Genomic DNA, 23,592 nt, shown 5'->3' on the forward strand with positions numbered 1-23,592 from the left:
CGGGTATTGTTGGTTTTGCCCCTGCCCTTATTGTTGTTGCCTCTGTAACCACCTCTTTGGTTGCCCTTTGAAAAGGTATTTTGAGGAGGGGATTTGTAGGAGGTAGAGGCATTATCGGTGGAGGAGCCTCTACCTGTGCCACGAAAGGACGAGCGTCGAAAGGAACGCTTAGAGGCTTGGGTCTGGAGCGCTCCCATAGACTTCGCTGTGTCTGTATCTTTCTTCATTTTTTCGAGCGCTTCGTCTACCTTTGGGCCAAAGAGTGTTTGCTGGTCAAAGGTGTGATTAAGTATTGATGTCTGGACCTCAGGCTTGAACCCTGATATCCTGAGCCAGGCATGGCGTCGAAGCAGGACACTGGTGTTTATGGCTCTAGAAGCAGTGTCTGCTGCATCGAGGGCACACTTAATGGAGGTGTTTGTGATTAGTTTGCCCTCCTGTATTAGGTCATGAGCTTGGCGTTTGTATTTCTCTGGAAGGTGCTGCATAAGAGCCTCTAATTCATCATAGTGTGCTCTATCATATCGCGCAAGCAGTGCTTGTGTATTTGCAATGCGCCACATGTTTGCAGCCTGGTAGGCGGTGCGTTTACCAGACGCGTCCAGAAGTATAGATTCCTTGTCTGGTGGTGGGGCATCTCCTGAAGATTGGGAGTTAGCCCTCTTTCTAGCTGTGGAGACAACTAGGGAATCTAGAGGAGCAGGGCCCTTGATGTATGCAGGGTCTGTGGGTGCCGCCTTGTACTTCTTCTCTATTCTAGGGTTTAGTACTCTGGCTCTGACAGGGTCTTTGAATACCTCTGTAGCGTGCTTGGTGACACCCTTAAGCATGGGTAAAATAGCAGTGGAACGATCTTGTAAATCAAATGTATCCAGTAGGAAGTCTTCTTCCACTGGTTCCGTGTGCATGTCCACCCCATGGTAGTGTGCTGCTCTCTGCACTAAATGGTGAAACCCTAAAGAGTCCTCTGGAGGAGACGGCCTTGATGGGTATAGGTCGTCTTGAGGTACATTGGGTACATCAGGGTTATTATAATCCTCCCATGGATCTGGGGTCCCTGGTGGAGTGGGATCCATTGGGGCGTCCCCTGGGTCATTGTCCGGGTCCCCGTCATCCGGGTCTGGGGATGGGGCCGGATCGTAGTGAGGTAAAGGTGGAGGGGGTGGTGGTGGGAGGGGGGGTGGCAGTGGGGAGGGTACTCTAAGGGGAGAAGTAGCTGAGTCCCTCTTTTTGGGTGGAGGAGGAGGAGCCGGAGCCTCAAGGCGACGCTTCTTAGTAATCACAGTCAAAAGGCCAGTCTTTGGATCTCTGGACAAAGTCTTTTGTAAAGGGTCTGGTGTAAACAGAGCCAATGGCGCCGAGTCGTCTGTCGGCACCGGCGATTTCGGAACCGGAGGTTTCGATGTTCTGTGTACGCCCTGCTTTTTGGAGGTCTCCGTGTGTTTCGGCGTCGAATGCTGTTTCGGCGCCGGAGCGTCGGTGCCGACCGATTTCTGTTTGTGTTTGGTCGGCGCCGAGTGTCCAGGCTTCGGCACCGGTGGTTTCGGAGTCGAGCTGGATTTTGCAGGCTTCGGTGCCGAGTGGTGTTTATCGGCACCGGGCGTCGGCTGGCTCGATCCCGAGCTGCCGTGAGACTTTGAGTGCTTCGACACCGGGCCCGAAGGTGGGGTGATCGAGGCTTTGGTTTTGGTTTTGCCCAGGCCGGCAGGCGAGGGAGTAACCGGAGTCTCTTTGGTTTTCGGTGCGGGGCTGGGAGGGGGCATTGTACTCACGGCCCGCTGTCCTGGTGTTACGTCCTCCAGGTCGGAGTCGTCGGCCTCGGAAGCGCTGACGATGTCTTCTCCCAGTTCGGTGTGTGTCTGCCCCGAAGCTTCGGCGTCGTCTCCGAAGATGTCCGGTGGAACTGTCGAGGATGAGTGCGCCATGGTGCGTCGAGCCTTTCGATCCCGGATCGTTTTCTTCGATCGAAAAGACTTGCAGGCGGGGCAGTCTCGAGCCTCGTGTTCCGGAGAGAGGCAAAGGTTACACACCTGATGGAGGTCGGTGTGGGGAAATTTAGACCCACATTTTGGGCACTTTTTAAACGGAGTCCTTTCCATCGGCCGGGACCGGAGTCGCGGAGGGCCCGAAGGCCGGTGTCGATGTACGGGATGGAAAAAGTGCCGCTTCGAGAGATGAAGATGATGAAGGAACTCGAAGAATCGAGGATTTTCCGTCGAGGCTGGAACCGTAGAAGTTCGAAGCCGGAGTACGAAGGATCACATCCGAGCCCGATGGCGGAAAAAAACAATCTGAGGATGGAGCCGAAGCCCATGCGCAGTACGGACCGAAGGAGGAGTCACCAAACTCGTGACTTCCAAAGACGGTCCAAGAAGAAAAACAAACTGCAAACATCCGGGCCCAACACCAGATGGCGACCTATGCTAAGTGTACAACTCTGCAGCTCATATGCCTCGAACCTCAGGGTTTAGACAGAGGTCTCTTATTGAAAACTAATGAAAAAGATTCTAGCCAAGAACAAGATTCTATGACGCTTAGACTGACTTTGGCCTACAATGCAAAAGAAAACAACAATCAGGAACATCATGCAACGCAATTGGCCAATCGTACTGGGTGACCCAGTTATAGGGGCGAAATTACCACATAATTTGGGAATCACATACAGGAGAGCACCATTAATGAGTAACAGTCTAGTCAAAAGCAGCCCATAAACCATGGACCAACATAAATGGCTGATGCAACGAAATGGGTTTGCAAAATGTAAAAATTGCAAGACATGTCAGTACGGAATTAACAAGAAGACATACAAAACTCCATTTAGTGACAGAGAAATCAAAATAAATAAACCACTACATTGTAAAACTGACTATGCCATATATGTACTGGAATGCTCCTGCAGTTTAAAATACGTAGGAAGCACGAAACCTCCAGGTAATAAAATAATCTTACAACACATCAGGGCAATTAATAACCATGACCTATCTTACCCAGTGGCAAGACACTTTCGAGAAGTACATGAAAATATTCTCAAACACTTTGCGTATTACCTAATCAATACAGTACCCATTAACAGAAGGGGAGGGGACAGAGAGGGGACACTCAGAAAATTAGAAACCAGATACCTCTTGAATTTTGGACTTATTTACCTGTCTAGAGTAGCACTGTACAAAGGAACTCCAGTAGATTAATGAGCTTCAACAATAACATCTCCATCTTAGTTTAAAATTTTAACATTTTAAAATTTTAAATTTTAATATAGAATGTACACATGAGCCTAGATAAGTCCAAATGAGAATTATCTTGCATATCTATTATACATTAAACAAATGGAGGCTGCCATACCAACCTAAACCACGACAATAGTGTTTTTTTAAATCACCTTTAGCACACGTGCACCTTCAAATATTCACAGGTCATCACTGGCTATGGACCTGTGCAAGCGCTGATGAATTTTGCACTAGCACTTTAAAACTGAGGGAACTAGATATTAGTAATGGAATACAAGTGGGAGAGTATGAGCACAACCGGCACCCAAAATTGACCCCAGAGCAGGCAGACGCTGTAGCACCAGTACGGCAGAAACACTGCGTTAGGCAGAGATGCATCACACAAAACACACATATCCAAGGGTAATTGATTTTACAATATTCTATTGTTCTTATCGAAATCTCCCAGTGAATAATTATTTACTTATTTATTTACTTATCTATTTATTCACCAATGTGTGACAAATGGACTGTTTTTATGATTATTATTGACAATGTCCTTTAATTACTAGTATTTATATATTTAAATGAAAAATAGGAATAGCATTGATCAGCATTATATAACAAATACAATAAAAATTGGTGCTATGCATTGTATGATCAAGATGTACTAAGGCTCTGAGCAACGACACTTGGTAGTATGTTTTCCATGCTAATTATCTAGCACCAATCACTATATGCACTTGTCACCTTAAAAGGGGTGGTAAAACAAATCGGCGTTGTCATGTGATCAAGGTCCAGCTGGACCGAAACACGTTATGACCGACAAGTAAAAAGGAATTAATGCACTTACTTGTGGTCCCCGCCTGCTTTAATCGAAAGGATTTGATGGGAAACGAGCGGTTGGATACGTCAGGACCCTTTGATTTGGAGGGATCCCGATTGGGGAGGAATGAGAGGAACGCATCTCACTATATGCAGATGATGTCCTGTTATATGTTACGAAGCCACAACAGTCAATCGATAGGATATTACAGATATTTAGAATATACGGGGAGTACTCGGGATAACAAATCAACTGGAATAAATCACTGCTTTTCCTCCAGCAGGGACTGCCCCAGAATTAACCCCAAGATGTGCGGTACCAATTATGATGAAGGGTTTCAAGTATCTAGGAATATACTTAACAAGAGGTACACAGGGGTTCTAATGCCGGAAAACTGGGTTCACAGCTAGATAGATTAATTGTGGATGTCAATCACTGGCTTAACCTGCCCCTTACTTTGATGGGGCAAGCAGCATTATTTAAAATGATGGCACCCCCCGTTTGCTATACGTACTGCAAAATGCGCCATATAACATACCTCCAGTGTTCTTTCAGAGAGTGGAGGCCGAATTGCGGACCTGGCTGTGGGGTGGAGGTGTACCACGAATCGCACTGCGTAAAATGCAGAGAGGTGTCTAAGAGGGAGGACTAGCAATACCAGATATTAGAAGCTATTACTTGGCGGCCCAATTAGTGACAGTAAACAGGTGGATGTTCGCGGAACAAGCTGAACCGGCCTATAGGGTGGACAGACTAGCCATAGGTAAGGGAGGACCTGGATCGATAATATACGCCAAACGATCTGCAAGGAATATACCACAGCACACTCGGACAATGGCATTGCCATGGAGTGCGGCCACAAAATATTTAGGGTGGGAGGGTAAATTCACAGGGATGGCCTCACTCTGGGATGGCGATTGGTTGGGAAAAGTGAGTAAACTAAAGGGATTTGCGAAATGGGAGCTTCTGGTTATCAAGACTTTAAGTGTTATATGGAGCAGCAAGCTTACATTACATTCGCAACCGTGCAAACAGAATTTGAGATGGGGGGAGGAGAGTGGTTGCGGTACCTGCAGCTAGGACATGCCATACGCAATTAAATAAGAGAAGGTTAGACATTGGAAGAAGCTGCGCCGCTGGAAGACAGAATACTGACCGAGCCACAGCATGAAAGGGCCATTTCCCAGATATACAAAAAAATTATTACTAACGCCCCTGAAATACTGAACTCACTGAGGGCACCCTGGGAGGAGGACATTGGTCCGCTTGAAGATGAGGAATGGAGGGATGCATTACAAGGCCCTAGAGGGGTGACGATTAGGTCGCGATTCAGATTAATTCAATTGAAGGTCCTCCACAGGGTATATAACCCCAGAACAGTGGTACACGTAGTGGGGCAAAGTGAAGATACAAAGTGTCAGAGAGGGTGTGGAATGGAGGGGACCTTCTACCTCTTATTATGGGGCTGCCCAAGGTTACAAGAGTTTTGGATCAGGGTGAAAGAAGTACTAACAGTGGTTACGGGAACAGATGTGCAGCTATCACCAAAATGTTTTTTACTCATGATCACAGGGGAGGAGGACTGGCCCAGACACACAAGACAATGGGTGGCACTTGCACTGGGAGTAGCCAAGCAGAACTTGGCGAGGAAATGGGGAGCAATAGAGATTACGACAATAGGAGAGTGAAAAACCGATTTAGACTGGTGCAGACAAGCAAAACAAACAATATACAAAAGCAGGGGGTGCCCGAAGAAATGGGAGAAGATATGGGGAGCCTGGCAGACCTACAGAGGCCTATGAGAGAAGTTGTGTAGGGGAATTTAGGAATGGAATGAGTTGCTATTGTAAAGATCTATGCGTCATGGATGTAGAAATAGGAAATAATGTAATCCGATGTACCGTCTTCCGATTGTATTAATTACTGAGGAAATGTTAATAAAAACATTTTTTTTTTAATTATTTACAGCAAGTACACCCATCTTTAAAAATCATTAAGGCAGTGCAATGGGAAATACACCAGTTCAGCATATTCACAGTAAAAAGGAGCACAGCATTACAGCAATAGTCCATAGTCAAAACACCACTTTCCCCATACCGTGTCATGCTTGTGGGGACAGCATCGTGCAGCATAGATGGGTTTTTCTTGTTGTGCACACCAGTCCACTCCTGCGCGCCACCTTGGGAGTGAGGGAAATATATGATTGATTGCGTAGTCGGGCTACGTCTTATTTAGCCACCAAACAGGCAACCCTGACAAAGATCCACTCAGCGCAGGGTCCCCCCCAATTCTTCCACTATTTCAAGTAGAGCAGTGCAGGGGTTCAACTGAAGGGAATGACCCAAAACCGCTGAAAGCTCTCAGCCCACACTGGCCCAAACGTAACACAATGCGGGACAGTCCCAGGCCATATGGAAGAAGTCAGCAGCGGGGAGAGCACACCACACACAGGCAGCCTGGGTTGAAGGCGACATTAGTTGGATAAGGAGTGGGGTGATGCAAGTGGCGTGGAGATAATTTACTTGAACCATGCAACCGCTGGGAGAAAAACACTAGCTCACGGGGTGCAAGGCAGGCTTCCCTTCAGTCAGATTCATCGAGATCGCCCAACCAATCCACCCACCTCCGGCATAGAGAATCAAAGCTGTTAGGAGAGTTGATGATCAAGGATCTATAAACCGCAGAGATGACTCCCTTCCACAGGTGCCCCAGAAAAAGTTTGGCCTCAAGCGGGCGGTACTTTGGGCAGCAGAGTGGTCGTGGGAATGTGGTAGCGCTGTGCATGGTGCATCTGAAGGAATTGGTAGAATTGTGTATTGACAAGCACGTATTGATTTTTTAAGCCTTGAAGGACCTCATAGTAGACGCACCCTAAGTATGAGATGCCTATCCGGTCCCAATGGGTAAAGCCCTCCAGGGTGGAAAGTTGCTGGAGCCACGTGACCTGCCATGGAGGAGTCATACTTTTCAACCGGCGGTCCCACTGGTTGAAATGCAGAGCCGCCCTTCAACACAAGACCGATACCCTGGTGCAGGGTTGCGGCGCCTGGGACAGCTAGGATCCATAGAGGAGGCCGATGACTCCCCGACCCAGTGTGCCAATCATTGATGGGCACCAGCTGCACTACTAAATAGTACACATGGATGTCAGGCAGACCAAGGCCCATATCAAAGGGTGAGTTGCGGCTGAGTGGAATGCCACTCTGTGGTGTTTGTCGGCCCATATAAAGGCAGTAAGTTTAGAGGCCAGGGTCTGGAACCAACGTCGGGAGACAGAGTGAAAGAAGTTCGCTAGGACATATAAGTAGTGGGGAACGCAAAGACTCTTGAAGAGTAAAACACGCCCCACAGGATTAAGAGGAAGGCCAGACCATTGTCATAAGTATTGGTAAAGGGCTTGGGCCAGGTTTTGAAAGTTAAGAGTCCATGTCAAATCCAACAGATGGGATATGTGAATCCCCAGATATTTAAAGGAAATCCATTGGGTGGGGATGTCTGGACACCAGCTACTACTCTCAGCATCCCCCCGAACCTCCACCAGGATGTATTGAGCTTTTCGTATTAATTCGAAGGCCTCTGGCCCCGCAGTACAGTTGGAGTATCTCCAGGCAGCAGGGTCCTGAGGCCCGTAGGTCACCATGGATGAGGAATATGTTGTCTGCATAGAGCACTATGCCGTCCTCAAATCTAACCCCCCATCTTCACATCCGTGCATCACAACTAATAAGATATGCCGAGGGTTAAATGCCTAATAAAATAATAGTGGGGAGAGGGGGTAACCCTGACGTGGAACCCGTTGGATTTGGAAGGGGCCTGACAGGATAACATTTACCTGGACCTGGGCTACACTCTCTGTAGAGGAGAAAGACCATCCTGCGAAAAGCCTCCCCCAGGCCCGCCTACTGCAGGAGTACGTCCATGAAGTCCCAGGGAATGTATCAAAGGCCTTAGAGAAATCTACCAGGAGCAACACAAAGGTGCCATCCAGGGCTGCATCTGAGAAAGAGCCACCTGCACCCTACAAATGCAATGGCACATGCTCTTACCTGGCATGAATCCACACTGGTCCAGGTGGATAAGGTGAGGAAGAGAGCGTGCCAGTCGGGTCACCAAGATCGTACCATAAATCAATATCTGCATTGATAAGTGAGATAGCGATAGGAGGAACATTGCTCTGTGAGGAGACTTTCCTTGCGGAGCACTACAATAATGACAAAATCCAAGTCGGAGGGGAACAATCCCTGTTGTAATGCTGTGCAAAAAAGAAATTCAGGAGTTGGAGAATCAGTATATGCCGGAATTTGTTATAAAATTTGAAAGGATACCCATCAGAGCCTAATTATTACCTTGGCAGTAAGCGGTTGGTCCAATTCCCTCGCCAGAGAAGTGGGGATGGAAGGCAGCGGGATATCCCGGAGTATAGGGTTCTCCACCTCCGCTGGAGAGGAGGGGCAGCGGGTGTGAAGATGATGGTAGAATGAAGCAAATGTCTGGACGGATCCAAAGGGGTCCTCAAGGAGGCTGTTGGCCTGATCCCATATGGCGGGCCCTACCCTAGAGGAAATATCACAGGTTGCCGACCAATAGAGGAGTTTGCTAGATTTATCACCTGAGTCATCAACCTGTTGGGAAGAAGCCCTCTAACATTGTTTGGCCTCCTCGAGGGAGACCTTTCGCAATTTGGTGCGTGCTAATACTAGGAGGCTGGGCGTGATGAAGATATAGAGAACTTTCAACAAGAAGTCCTCCAGTTACAAGAACAGAATCGCGACCTCCAGGCCCACACAGAAGACTTGGAGAACAGGTCCAGGCGGAATAACATCTGCATCCGAGGCACGTCATATGGAGAGGAGGAGGATATCAATATCAAAGCGCTGATTGTAGACCTGTTCCGCTCACTCTCAGTGAACCTCAGGACTTCCAGGTTGGGGGGCTAATGCCGGACATTGGTACCCCGAATTTCTTTCCCAGGAGTCGTAAGCTCCAGACATTGGACAGTTAAATTATATTTCCTTATGTTCACATAGTTGTTCTGTTGGGGTTTTCTTTTCTTTTTCGAGGGATCTCCTCTCCCACCCAATTGTACTCTGGGTTCCACTACAATGCGCATACATCTTATTGGCTCTGGTCCCTAAACATAGACGCTTGCTTGCTTGAAGAGACCCAGACAAATATCAACGCCTTATTCTAGTAGCATATCCCGATCCCGGCCCACATAGGGGCAAGCATTAAAATCCTAGCCCTGAATGTAAAGGGGCTTAACAATCCCACCTAGAGAAGGGCCATTTTGTCCTACTTGGAGAACTCAAATTCGCATATATGCCTATTCCAGGAGACCTATCTCCTTCACAGTGACACCCACAGATTGCGCACCAAGGCCTTCCCACAGCAATATTTCTCCTCACTTCCCACTAAGAGAGCTGGTGTAGCCTCGCAATTTCAACAGGTGGTGGGGGCGAAGGTATACGAGATCAAGGGCGGCTCCTGGCCTTCTCTGTGACTGTAGGCACGAACATGTTCAAGTTAACCGCTATTCACATACCTAACGAGGGTCAGGAGGCGTTCCTCTGTAGAGTGGTTGCGGACCTTGTGGCCACCACAGACCGGCAGATACTTATAGGAGGTGACTTAAAGACGGTGTTCGACAACCAGATGGACCGATCTGCTCTGAGACAGGGGCAGTCGGGGGCTTTGTTGGATGGTGGGAAACTGGCTACCAGAATTGGGGCTGGTTCACGCCCGGTGCTTCTTTCACCCCCACACAGCTGACTACACATTCTATACCCACGCCCATAAGACCTATGCTAGGCTTGTTAACTTCATAGGCTCGCAATCTCTCCTCTAGCAAGCCAGTGACTCAAAAATTGAACCCCACGTGCTCTATAACCACGCAGCACTGACTATAACACTGACACTCCACTCCACTCCCAGACCACCATATTCCTGGCGACTACGGGACACACTCCTCCACTGCCCAGAGGTTGTAACACGCTTGACCAAGACGCTAGAGGGCTTCTTACTCATCAATGACACCCTGGATACTTCTATTGTGTCCCTTTGGGAATCGCTCAAGCTAGTAGCAACTCTATTGCCACGTCGTCGGCAGACAATAAGCTTCGCAGGGGAAAGAGGGACGAGCTCTCTAGGCAGACATTAGAATGGGAAGGTATACACAAACGGACCAGGGCACCTCGGGTGTGGAGACAGCCAGAGGCTGTGCGATCCCAGCTAGCTAGCCTTTATCTCGATAGAGCAGAGTATTTTGCCCTGCGTTTGAAACATTTGCTCTGCACAGGGGGATAGATGCAGACGCCTGCTAGCCCACAAATTGCAGGTCAAGCGTCAGGCCGCCACAGTCCAAAAGATATGTGATGCGCAAGGCATTGAGCACACCCGAGACATGGATATCTATCGCCAGTTTAGAGATTTTTATTCTGAGCTGTACGCGGCTCAACAGTTGTCTAAGCAAAACTCCCTAAATTATCTCCAGGGACTGAATGTCTCCCGACTGACCCCGGACCAGGCCTCTACCCTAGACAGCCCAATCCGTATTGAGGAAGTCATCTCAGCCATAGCTAGGCTCAAACTCCTTAAATCTCCAGGATGAGTTCACCGCCATTTTTAAAAGACCTTTTGCACCATATTAGCCCTGATACTAACTTGACTCTTTAAACGCTATCAGGGATACCTCTGAGATCCCACCCACAATGCTCGTGGCATCATTGTGGTCCTCCCAAAACCTGGTAAAGATGGCCGGTACTGTGCCTTATATTGGCCCATATCCCTGCTGAACATGGATCTAAAGCTATTCACAGGGATCCTGGCGGCCCGATTAGGACCGCTGCTGCCGGGCCTGATAGACCCGGACCAGGCCGGGTTCGTGGCAAGCAGACAATGCAGCGACAATATAAGTAGAGTGCTCCATCTCTTGGACAAACCACATCACCAATCAGTGGGGCAGGTGATGCTGTCTCTCGACGCTGAAAAGGCGTTTGACAGGGTGCACTGGCCATTCTTGTAGGCTACCCTGGAGAGGTTTGGGGTGGGGGATCGTTTTCACAACTGGATGTTCAGCAGCTATAGCCGTCCCTACTGTCCAGGTGAAAGGATATACCTCGGAACCCTTTCTGATAGCTCGAGGATCAAGACAGGGCTGCCCGCTCTCTCCGTTGCTCTTTGCCCTATAAATGGAGCCACTGGCACCGAGAGTGCGGGATAATCAACAGATCTCAGGGGTTTAATTTGGGAAAGAAAGCCACACCATTAGTCTGTACATTGCCACACTTGAGGCCCCCCCGACCTCAATACCGGCCTTCCTCTCAGAACTAGAGACGTTCGCCGCTGCATCGGGCTTCCAGGTTAACGTGTCCAAGTCACAGGCCCGGGGCTTCGCCTTATTGTCGCCTACTGTGTATGCCCTTAAGCATATATGCCGCATTTCATGTGACCAGAAATCTATACCGTACTTGGGCATCAAGCTGGCGGCCTCCATCTAGGACACAGTATCTCTAAACTACACCCATCTCCTGTGCAGCTCCGGCAGGACCTATATCAGTGGCGGCCATTCGGCCTCTCTTGGTTGGGTAGGGTGGCAGCTCTCAAAATGAGTGAATTTCCCAAAATATTATATCTCTTCCAAACTTTGACTGTAGAGCCCCCTCCTGGCACGCTGAAATTGCCCCAAAAAGTGTTTGTCTCTTTCGTCTGTGCAGACAAAATACCCAGCATGAATAAGGACATGAGTTACAGACCCCCCGGGGAGGGCAGCTTAGGGATCCTCACAATAGATGGCTACTTCAAGGCCACACAGATACGGGCATCGCTGGAGTGGACCCAGAGTGAGTTCGTAATCATTGATTATTCGTGGAACGGGCCCTAGCCTGCCAGGCCTTGTGGATGATCCCTTTTATTAGCAAAATCCATCACCCTCCTTGGCTTTACAGATCACCAATCACATGGACAACTTAAAGGCCAGGGATGCGAAAGCCACGCGAGATGGCTTCACTACTTACCCGTCGCCACTCACACCTATAACCCATAACCCCGACTTCACTCCGGGCCTTGACCCGGTAGCTCTTAAACACTGGGAAGGTGAGAGGGGCAGATAAATCAGCCATTTCTTCGACTTAGAGGGTCCCTTGACCTATGAAGATTTCCGCTTCAACTTCGCATTACCCGTAACGATACCACTACCAGCTGATACACCACTGGGTAATGTAACCCTTGATACACCTAGGAGCGGGGAGGTTGCTCACCCCTTGCAAGAAATGGTTACTCTCTAAACAGTCCAATAAACGGCTCATCAAAGAGCTTTACCATTTATAACGCCCCCCGAACAACCGGCCAAATCTGCACTTCAGAAAAGATGGGAGGCAGAGCTGGGGAGGACACACTCTCCAAAGGAGTGGGGGTACATCTACCATCTGGCTCGTCACTCTAACGCGTAACATCTCTAGCATAGCAACCGCCACCAAGATAGCAAAATATTGGTACCTTAACCCCCCCCCCCGACTTCAAAGGAGAGACCCCAGCCGCCCCCCTGGGTGCTGGAGAGGCTGCAGGTTGGACGGCACATTGACCCACTTGTTATGGGAATGCCCAATACTCACGTCGTACTGGGAACAAATTCTAGACAAAATTGACAAGCATTTTAATACAAAATTATTGTGCTTCCCGGCCCATATTATCCTGGGCCTGCCCAATAGGCTTACCTTCCCCCTTAAAACACACAGGGGCAGACAGATGGGAATTGCCCTGGGTGCGGCTCTGCAGTACATCCTGTCTTACAGGGGTACAGAAAAAATTCCTACATTTCAAGGGTGGCTTTACAGGTTGTGGTATGTGTTGGGCATGGAGTGCATCTCCCTTTCCCTTCAGCGAGACAGGGCTTCTTTTGTGGATCTGTGGCACCCTTTCATAGTTCTGCTATACTCCAAATTTAGAGAGCTAACCTGTCCCAGATATCTGCGCTTGTAGCAACTGCTTGCGCTGGTGCAGGACTCTACTTGTCCTCCAGCTACACTAGGCACCCCACAACATCTTCGCTCTTGCTCCTCTGTGGTTTGAGGGGCGGCGGTCGGGACGGGCATTGAGCAGGGAGAGGAGATGGGGACGGAGGGGATTAGGGGTGTTGCTTTCTTCCCTTTTTATGGCATGCTTTATCATTTTCCATTTTCCTCTGGCTCCAGAGTGCTTGGTTATAAGTGTGAGGGTGCCCCTGCATGAGCAGGACAGCCCTACAAACCCAGGAGTCGATTCTCCAGGGTTTGTAAGTGCGGTCAGCCATTTTAATACATGTAATGGACATCAGTCATTACAATATGTCTAACTATATCATGGCTGCACAGAACCCTGTCATGTTTGGTATCAAACATGTTGGAATGATACACAAACACAGATACCAGTGTTGGGAGTTTGATCCCATGCACTGGGGACTCCTTAGGGTGCCCCCCCTGTACTCCGGGTAACAGCCTTTCAGGGTCTGCCAGAAGGCTAGTGCTGCTGCTGGCCACACACACGATTTTGCCTTCCTGCTGCTGAGCACGAGCAGGGGAAGGTAGAACAATAGTTTTCCTCTCACAGGAAGATGTGACCACATCCCAGACAGTACTTAGTGTATTGGGCTGGGGTGGGGGCGCTTACCAGTGCCAGACTGCTTTGAAGCGCACATTCAGTGCCCTCCTTGCATACTCCAGTTTGAGAAAGTTCAGGGACCCCTTGGTTCCAGCTCTGTCGTGAAACTGGACAAAGGACATGGAAGAGTCCTCCCCTCTGTCCAGCCCCTCCTCCAGGAGGTACTTCTGAGTTGTTCCAACCCTTTCCTTAGGATACTTAAGGGCTTACCTGTGGGTGGGTCCTCAGATTCATCGTGGGACAAGACTGAAGCCTGAAACTATATCGATCTTTGATTGTCTGGACACTTGGACTTCGTTGGACTTCAACTGGAACCGAGACTGCATCAAGGAAGACTCTTGCTGCTCCTTCTTCGAGTCTACTTCGTCCTCTATGCTTTTGCCAGGTTCTTCAACAGATCTGGGGGTATCAAGGACACCGAAGAAGGAGTCACTCCCCTGCATCTACAGGCACTGCAACGAACCTGACCGGTCTACTGTTACTGTCGTCCTACGAACTTCCAGAGGCTCAGCAACTCAGGCGGTGGTTCTGCCTTGTCAGAACTTCTGGGACCAAACCCCTGTGCACCGCGTCGTATGCCACTGCTAAGGCTTGTTGACTCTTTACTCCAGAGATCTTCGGGCTACAAGAAGCTCCATCCTCCAGCATCTCTTCCTTCCAAGATAAGAATCCTCACTGCATCCTCTGCACTGTGGGCCCTTATCTTTGGTGAGCTGCTCAAGGTCCTTTTGCGACTCCTGTGCCTTCAGCCTGTGTGTCCTTCTGATTGTCTTTCACTGCTTTAGTGGGCTTCCCTAGTTGCTTGGGGTCTGCTCCCCCTCTCCTGCTTTTGGTGAGTCTCTTGAACATTGCTGGTCTCAATTTTGCTCCTTTTTTGTCTTCCACGCCCTTTGCGACTACCAAGGCTTGCTGCTGCTCCTGCCGGACACTGACCACCTAATCACCGACATCTGACATGGGACAGCTTGTGCACGGCTTCTGGTCTTCCTCAGCATTGCCTGGTCCTCACAGCAACAAGGTCACCATCTAATCTTCGGAACCTCCCGACATCGATGGGCATTGTGTCTTCGTGCCTTCTGGTCACTTCCGAGTAGCATAGATTCTTTCCTCTCTGCTTGTAGGTTCTTCACTTCCAGAATCCACCCTTGGAACCCAGCAGACTCCTTCACCGTCTTCTCCAGAGACATTTTCTTCTAAGTCTTCCACTGTGGTCTACAGAGGTTTTCAATCTATTGCCATATGTATATATTTTCCTTTATTTTTAAAAGTGAGAGAGACAACCTATGATTTTTAATAAATCAAGATTTTTCTTATCAGCAAGTTTACCCTGACATTAATTTTCATTTGCAACTGTTTGATTCCTAAAAATGTTTATGACTACAATGTGGAGTACAATTTTTTAATTACCATTATGGCTGGAATACAACCTTTTTTATTTCTACTTTGTTAAGTGCATATACTGGTTAAAATAGTTTGTGATGGTAATTTGATTTTCGGTGCAAGCAATTATCATGATAATGGACACTTGCACCAACAAAAATATGTTTAAAAAATGCTTTAAGTGTTAAAACACGTGTCTATTTCAACTTGATAAGTGATAAGAATAAACATATATCCGTTACACCTTAAGAAATGATGTGGCAATTGAAAATGGATAAAACACAGGAATTGCACTAGACAAGGGGAAATGTTACATGGATACATTTGTTAACAGATTGAAGTGTCGGACTGACATTGATTTAATAGGTATTTATAAAGTCAACGTTACACCTTGTCTAGTGCAATTTCTACATTATGTTAGATTTCACTTATCACAATGATGTGTAACGCATGTTATTAATGTGACGATTTACGCAATTTATTTCAACACACCTGTATGGTCACTTTTTGATTTTTGGACTGATGTGCTTTTTTGTGTAAGTGTCCATTTTTTTGAAGCCAGCCTGCACCCAAATTTAAAATACAATTTAATCATTCAGGTGTGTTTCTTTAAATGTCTTAAACGTCAACATTACATACTTATTGCATTGCACATTGGTATGCTATTGCTTGTGAGAGTCCATAGCTATTGTAAACAGGCAAGTCAAAAGGTAAAAGTGGAGCCTACCTTCGATTCCGGCCATGAAGGGGGTTGATTGGCTTCGTCATCAAGCAGCAGCAACAGCAGAGGCAGGACTTGGAAGATCGGGTCCATGACAGAAAAGGAAGTGTGAAAGTGAAAAAAGGCGAGTTTCTGCCTTTTATCCCTTCCAGTCCGCCAACTCAGGTGTGGAGGTTTTGTTACCACAGTCACATTGGCGGGAAGCCACATCGTGATTGACCTGGCAGAGTCGGCGGCATTCCCATGGTCTTTCATCCACTGACCCGCCAGCATCTAATTAGAGCGGGCTGACCGCCTAGTAGGTGGACAGGCAATCCAATGGAAAAGCGACGGCCAAACCATTACCACCAAGATCTAAATCAGGCTCTTAATGTGTCCCTAAACTACTCTGACACTGACTTAGCTGAATTCTCTGCTTGTGTAGTGACAGTACTTACCAACTCTTCTCAAATTGCAAGTTGCTCATAATTCATAAAATGCTGCTGCTGAATCATGCAAAGAAAACTTAAAGTATACAGTTATCAATAGATATCTAGAGAATGTATTGGCCCTGACTAAGAGACTTGCATGTTGCGTATCATCCTTTTTTCGTTCGAGTAATTAATAAAATTGAGTCTATTTAAACAATCAGTATTCTGTAGTCTAGGAAATTACTGGATATCATTTTCCATAAACTTATATTGAGTATTGATTTACGACTTGCAGACCTTAAAGTAAGCTGGTGTGTGTTCTACAAAAAACTGATAAGCCCAACAAACACGCATACTGACCCAATCCACTAGAGTTTAATAAACGTTTCAAAACAAAAACCTCTCAAAATTGTCAAATTTACGACTGTAAGGAACAAAGGTAAATTGCACACAAGATTTAAATACTCTGGAAAAAACAGTTATGACTCCTTCCTAGACTGAATAAAGATTCCTCGAATTCTTGGTCACGGTTCCGTCCATCATAAAATGGAACTTGAAAAAAGAAATATGACAATAAAATCATGAAATGCGAACAAACAGAAGTACTGGCAGAATTTATCACTACGTTGACAGAAAATGAGACACGAAACGGTTGTAATCCCCGGCATCAACAATACCTATATTGAAATCTGAATGTGTTATGGACAAATTTTAAAATAGAGCTGAACGCATTTTGGTGATTGATCTGGGATACAACAAAATTACAGTCAGAAGGCGATCACTATAAAAATGACATTTGTAGTAGCCGGCTTTTCACTAGTTTTCAGATCAAAAAGAGGATACAATCATATTCTGCATACCATACTGTATTACAATAAATTAGCAATTTCGTTACCAAGTTTTTTTTTTAGAAACATACCTTTCAGTACATTTTTGTCTTTCTTTTTCCATATCACAGTTGCCAAATCTGTCCCCGATGGTGTTTACAGCTTCAAAGCAATCCACTGAGCCAACTGTTGCTTCTGAAAAAAAAGAGTACAAGGTAACAGTAATTATTATACGATGTTGACTGATTGTACTCTCAAATCAGCCTTCAAGATCAATCAAAATGAAATTGTGAACTTCTCAAGTACAAAAACATCAGTGGGGAAAATCTTACTGCATACAACTTCCATATGGGTATTTCGATGAACCAGACCCTGCACACCTTGCACTCATTTTGGCAAATGCCCAACCCCAGGACTAGAGCAAATCAATTTTCAGGATTCAATAAAGCAATTTGCAAGCCTCGAGTGTATTGCTAGGCAATCCCACAAGGAGGATCCCTGAACTTGAAAAGATCAACCACTAACCTGTTGAAGCTAGGCGAAAGACGTACCTGAGGCTTCTGGTCCATGGGGTAAGGGACCAATACTTTGGTGAAGTAGGCATGTAATATTATTTATACTTGTAAGTGTTAGATAATTTTAGATTCACATCTTTTTGTACGTGAGTTGATATAATGTAAAACTCCTGCTTATTAACATCGAAATCTCTGAATCAAACCCAAGGGGGCATCAAAATCAGTCTAACCATTGAAAAAGTAACCTAAACTTTAAGCAAAAGTGAATAAGTGTAGGCGAAGTTTAATGGTACTCTCGTCCCAGAAACCTTTAAGCTGTGTAGAGGGTGGTAGAGCAATAAAATAAATGTAGAAACAAGCTATCAGCAGATATAACTACAGAAACCAGTCACCAAGAATAACCAGCCTCCAAATTATAATTCACGAAGTGTGAAGCAGGGCAATATCAACCACATTAATCCCAAGGTAAGAGCAGACATGTCAGCTTTACAGGAGGAAACGTAAACAAGATCTGCCTTTGTCTTTCTTCAGACGTTACAGGGCGGTTAGAGTAGACTCTTTTTCTGTTAATAGAAATGCTCCCCCATGAGATAGTGGTGTGGGTTGTAAAAATTTATGAACTTTGCCTCTTGACCTTTTGTAGAGGAGCATAATACGGGCTATTTTAACATTTTTTAATATCTACGTTTGTAGGCTTTTGAGGCCTTTATGTGCTTGCGTTGCTTAAAGATATGCAGGTCTTAATTATTACTAATGCTTTATTTTGCCATACCATGTATAGGCTTGTTCTACATACAGCCTTTTCATTGCCAGTACGGAGTTTTATATAAGTGTGGGATTCTCATAACTTGTTTTTTTCACGAACAATCTGATCAACAAGTGCTGTCTTAGTTGTTGCAACACCTGGTTTTGCCGCATTTTTAGGTCTCGCTGAGCCAAAGGCTCGAAGAGACATTTTGTATGTGGGATTTTCAAAGTGCTACCCACAGTCTTTTGGCTGGCCTAAACCTTGAGTGCACGATCACATGCACGTGCACAGCTGCTCCCACTCCCCCCTCCCTTCTCTATAGCTTTCTTTCACTTTAGCCGCTTTTACCCTTGCATTCCCCCCTCCCTTCTCACCCAGCCCTTTGATGCTCTGCTCGATTACTTTCACTTTCGCCGCTTTGATGTTTGATTTTTATTGCCTTTGTTTATGTGACGGAGATCCATTGCATTTGGCAGAACATTTCTGGGGCCGTATTGCATGAAATACACCAGGTGGCGCTAACGTGTTTTACAGAGCACCATACAGCATTTTGTTCTGCGTTAAAAAAAAGACGCTTTAGGAGCGGAAAGGAGCTATCCCTTTTACTTGTATTAAAATGTATTTTTAAAGGTGTCTCAAATGATCCTGATCATAGTTTATACTAGCATGCTCCAATACTGTCCGTATTTCACTCCTGATTGCACTGGCCTTCCAGGTCCTAAGACTCAGACTCATGATTTTACTGTTATTTCAAAACCAATCTAACATTTGTTTTGTTTTAGGTATTACCTTAGTAAAGCATACCTATGTGATCTTACTCTCCTTGGTCAGTGTTTTATTATGGATGACAAGATGTTTTCTCATTAGGACAAGATGTTTTCTCATTAGGACTCGCACCATAAGCCTCTTTCATTCCAAACATCTGGAAACGCATTCGTCTCTGTAACTATATAGTAATGGCTTTCAGTTACAGCTGGCGGAAATTATGCTACACACCTATTTATTGCCTTCACCAAATGATTCTGCTTTCACTGGTGTGACCATAACTTGCCAAAATATTTTACTGATGCTTTCGGCAGTGTCTCCACTTCTGTCTGATCACTCCTCAAATGACACCTTCCTTAATCCCACCCACAAGCAAGGTAAGCCACTCAATTTTATGCTAATTTCAAACACTTTATCCAAATCTAAACCCATCTGACATCACACATTTCACATGCAAATCAGTTCGCCTCCTTGTAGATCGCTCTCTCATGTACCCATCTGCTGTAGAAAACAGGACCCCACTGCTCTCACTGCTTTCCACGTGATCTTCATAAAGACCTCACTTCAGTCTTGCACTACAGCTCATACAACTGCTTCATTATCCACCTTGTACCAAAGATAGGCCTCAGCCATGAATTACACTTGAAATAAGAGTGCATAACAGTAAATGAGGGCAGCAGTACATAAATGGCGAAAGCACATATTCACTGCTAACTTCTTGGTTAATAAGCAAGCCCTTCTTACACTGCATAATGATCTAGGAGGTGTCAAATCTATCTATTTCCAGGACCTCATTACCTCACCATCCACAAGCGCTCTGTGCAAACCTTCAGCTCTTTACTCTCTCCATCATCTTCAATTATCAGTATTCTATTGTTCATCCTTACCTGCTCATGACTTCACCCTGCTACATCTACTCTAAGATTAACACTATAATTAGTCCACAGTGCTCAAGTCCTCACTCGCCTCAACCCTGCGCAGTTACATTATTACGATTTAACACAACATCCTCCTAACAAACGTTTCCTCTTATGAAAGTAGCTAATCCACCCTGTGCCCCCCCCCGTAACCATTTCGTCCTTCCTTCATCAAATCTTTGCCTCTTTCATCCAACAGTTTCTCCTGCGTTTCCCTTCGCACTGACTGCCTGTCCTGTAACCGACTACTCAACCCTCTCCTGTGTTCGGGACCCTTCATTCCACTATCCTATCCTCTCCTCTGTTCTTGGCTATGCTCATACTGTTAGATCGTTCTGCATCTCCTTTGATATTGCTGGTCACCCCACACTTTTCTCAATGAGCGCACGGGGCATTAGCTGGGTACCAGCCCTTATGCTCCTCAATAAGCAGCAGCAATCGTTGCAGTTTCACCAAGGTGAGTTTAGTAAAAGTTTATTTTACTACTTTCGATAACTGGTGCCTTTCGCAAACAGAAAAGGTAATGACAATGTATGGCACATTACAAGATGGCATGTTTTAATACTAGGGCTTCTGATTATATGCATAACGTTTGATCTAGCAGACATGATTGAACATATGGTGAGACCCTTAAATGAAGGCTTAGGGCTCAAATCACAAAGGGACTAATATGCAATAAAGTTACGTGTCTCTTCACTCATGGCAGAATCTCCGCACTGCACTCACTGCAGAGCGCTGGACAGAGAGGCTGGCCAGAGTGCAGAGACTCCACCCTTGTACCTTTACTACACGTAAGTCCCTTTGCAAATCAGACCCTTAACGTCTACTTCTTTGTGATTGTTAAAATAAAGAGAGGGAAGCATTTATAGTAAAAATGGAAAACTCGTGTCTCTATTTACAATGCAGTTATTGGTTGTTTTTAACTTTCAAGAAAATAACACATTTGTTCTTAAACGACATCCATATCTTAAATCACACATTTTATGATTTTGACATTTGGAATTTCATGTCATACCCTTCACTTGTGCCCATTCCCGACTTCTTATACCCTTGTTATCTAGCAGTGCTTTCAACACCACAGGCCATCAAATTCTGGACGGAACGGCCCTAAACGGTTTCGCCCATACCTCTATAATCACACTCAAATGCTAACAAGCATTGGCATAGCCAATAGGTCTCGCCTTTGGGACCGTTTAAGTGTTTAGTTATCCAGCACAATATCCTTGGTGCAGTAACATTAACTGTTGCATGGCTAAACACTTATAAGGTCCCAAAGGCGAGACCTATTGGCTATGCCAATGCTTGTTTCTAATCGCAAAGAGGTATAAATAGTTTGTGTTGTAATTGCCTACTGTGGAGGAAAATGAAATGCTCCAATGCACCACATGCAATGCCCCAATGCTTTTGGGGAGAGGATGTGGTCTAACGGCTAGACTGCCGACTTTGGAGCTATGAAACCAAGGTTCGATCCTCGAATCACTTCCACATCCTGTGATTCTGGGCAAATCATTTAATCTCCCCGTGCCTACCAAAAAAATGATTGTGTCCTAGTGTAAAATAACTGGTACTCATGTAAAGCGCTCCAATACCTTTGTGTCGTGTTCGCGCAATATAAATCGAAAACAAATAAATGCTATTAGTACGCTCCGAAGAGCACGTGCGATACGGCCATAAAACTGGACTGGTGACAATGCGAGAACTACCCAAAGCAAACAAGCATTTACAATGCAACAGGTCTCGCAATGACATTGTTTTGAGCTATTGCCATTGAAAATGTTATTGTTTTTTTTTTCCTTCGTGAAGCATTAATCAAATAATAGCGTTGTAAATGACAATGTATTTTACCCCCTGTTGACCCCCGCATACACATACATAGAAACCGCACTACAAAGGGGCACACAGCATGCACACGCTGAGAAACACATGCACCCCGTGAGACAGACACACTAATATATAGAGGCACACAGGTGCACGGGTGCACCGAAGAACGTGATCACACACGCAGGCACACTGAATCACAGGCACACTGAAGCTTTGGGTTTGAATAGCCCAGTTCAAGCCTGACTGATTCCCTCCCCGTCCGACCATCATTCTGAAGGTTGATAGGAGGAAGGATTACACAACCTCAACTCAGTCATGCTGTTACAGTTGAGTCGGGCACGTGGCTGACTTTCCCTCACTTTTAGGGATTTAGCGAGCGACCCTGCCCCAGTCAGTCTACTGTCATGTCTTGTGACTGACTTTACCAGCCTCATAGCGGTTGACTGTGCCCCAGCCCCGCCGGCCTTTTGGTTACAAGCTGGACAAAAAAGAACCTTCTCCAATCCCTGCCTCACTCAGTGTTGAATCACGTGCCAGCAGTTTTTCTCGCTACCAGTGGCCTACTAAGAAAGTCGCAGACACGTGACTGACTCTTTCTCAGTCACACTGGCCCATCAAAGACGACTCTTAGATGTGACTGACTCCGTCCAAGAAAGGTCAGCCTCTATGTGGCTGACACTGTCCATGCCCTGCCATCCCTTCCATGTCGCTAACACACTTCCTGAGTTTATAAATGTGAACGAGGGGGACTCGGGGATCCAAGAGGAAGCACCTGGTCCAGTGACATAACCAAAACGATGCAAGCCCCTGCAGAATGTGGTGCACCCCCACTCCATATCTCATTGATCTCGGGCTGAACGTGTGACCCCCTTGTAGGGAGAGGACAAACTGTGTGGCTGGGCACTGCGTTAAGCCCCGTGCCTGATCGATCCACTCTATGCCCTAATATACCTCTATAGCGCCAACCAGAGGGTTTCAGTGCGCTTTCTTCAGCAACAAAGTCATTCTCCAAAAAGTTCACATTTTTCGCTCAGTATCAACACCCACGATCTACCAATGCGGTGGGTTTTAAGCCAGACTGATGCCAGGGTTTGCTCGGAAATGGTTTGGTAAACATGAGGTGAGTTGACCGGTTTAAGGGGAGGTACTTTGGAGGGGGTGCAAATTTGAAGAGAAGCGGCCTCAGTGCAGGTACAAGCGGCGCCAGCCCTATAGGAAGGTGTATTGGGGCAAACCAAATGCACATTTACCAACCAGGCAAAACGTGTAAGAAGTTCTATCACCTTGAACACTGACTGACCCAAATAATTTCCTTTGCACGCGTCTTTGCTTCTGCGGGCATCTAAAGTTACCTCAGCAGTTTTCTTTTTTTATAATCGCATTTAAGCCTAGTTCCCTATGTTTTGTTGCCCGGTGTTTTGTCATTTTATTTTAAACAAAAAATGCTGCTTTTGAAACTGGAATTGCACCTTAAGCATATACCCGTTTACACACCAGCAAGTGTTGGCTTCTTTCGGCAGCAAAGCATAAAAACACCCCTCGTGGTAAAATTCAAGAATGTTCTTTAAGTGTAGATAAAGGGCCCCTGACTTCCCAGGCTAGATTATGAAAATAAAAGCATATCAATTAACGAGCTAAAAGAAAGATGACACAGGCAAAGAGTGTTTAATAAAATATGAAAACGAACCGGAATTCACTCGAGTGAATATTCGCGACAAGAAACTTAAAAATTAAATGATGTAGATTAATCTTCGAATAAATCGTTCTACCTGATTCCGACAATCAAGTTATCTTAAACAAACTGGATATGTAAAGAGAGTGAT

At 46.1% G+C, this 23,592-nt stretch overlaps 1 protein-coding gene across 1 annotated transcript in view; it reads right to left on the reverse strand.

The window, feature by feature from the left end:
* The window catches only part of LOC146785486 (disintegrin and metalloproteinase domain-containing protein 9-like), a 1,594,707-nt gene that overhangs the window by 316,980 nt on the left and 1,254,135 nt on the right, over positions 1-23,592 (reverse strand). The window contains exon 15 of the mRNA XM_085633059.1: positions 17,096-17,198. Coding sequence (XP_085489185.1) covers positions 17,096-17,198 — 103 coding nt within the window. The remainder of the gene's footprint in view (positions 1-17,095; positions 17,199-23,592) is intronic.

This window comes from Triturus cristatus, chromosome 11, assembly GCF_964204655.1.
Source record: "Triturus cristatus chromosome 11, aTriCri1.1, whole genome shotgun sequence".
Classification (NCBI taxonomy): Eukaryota; Metazoa; Chordata; class Amphibia; order Caudata; family Salamandridae; genus Triturus; species Triturus cristatus.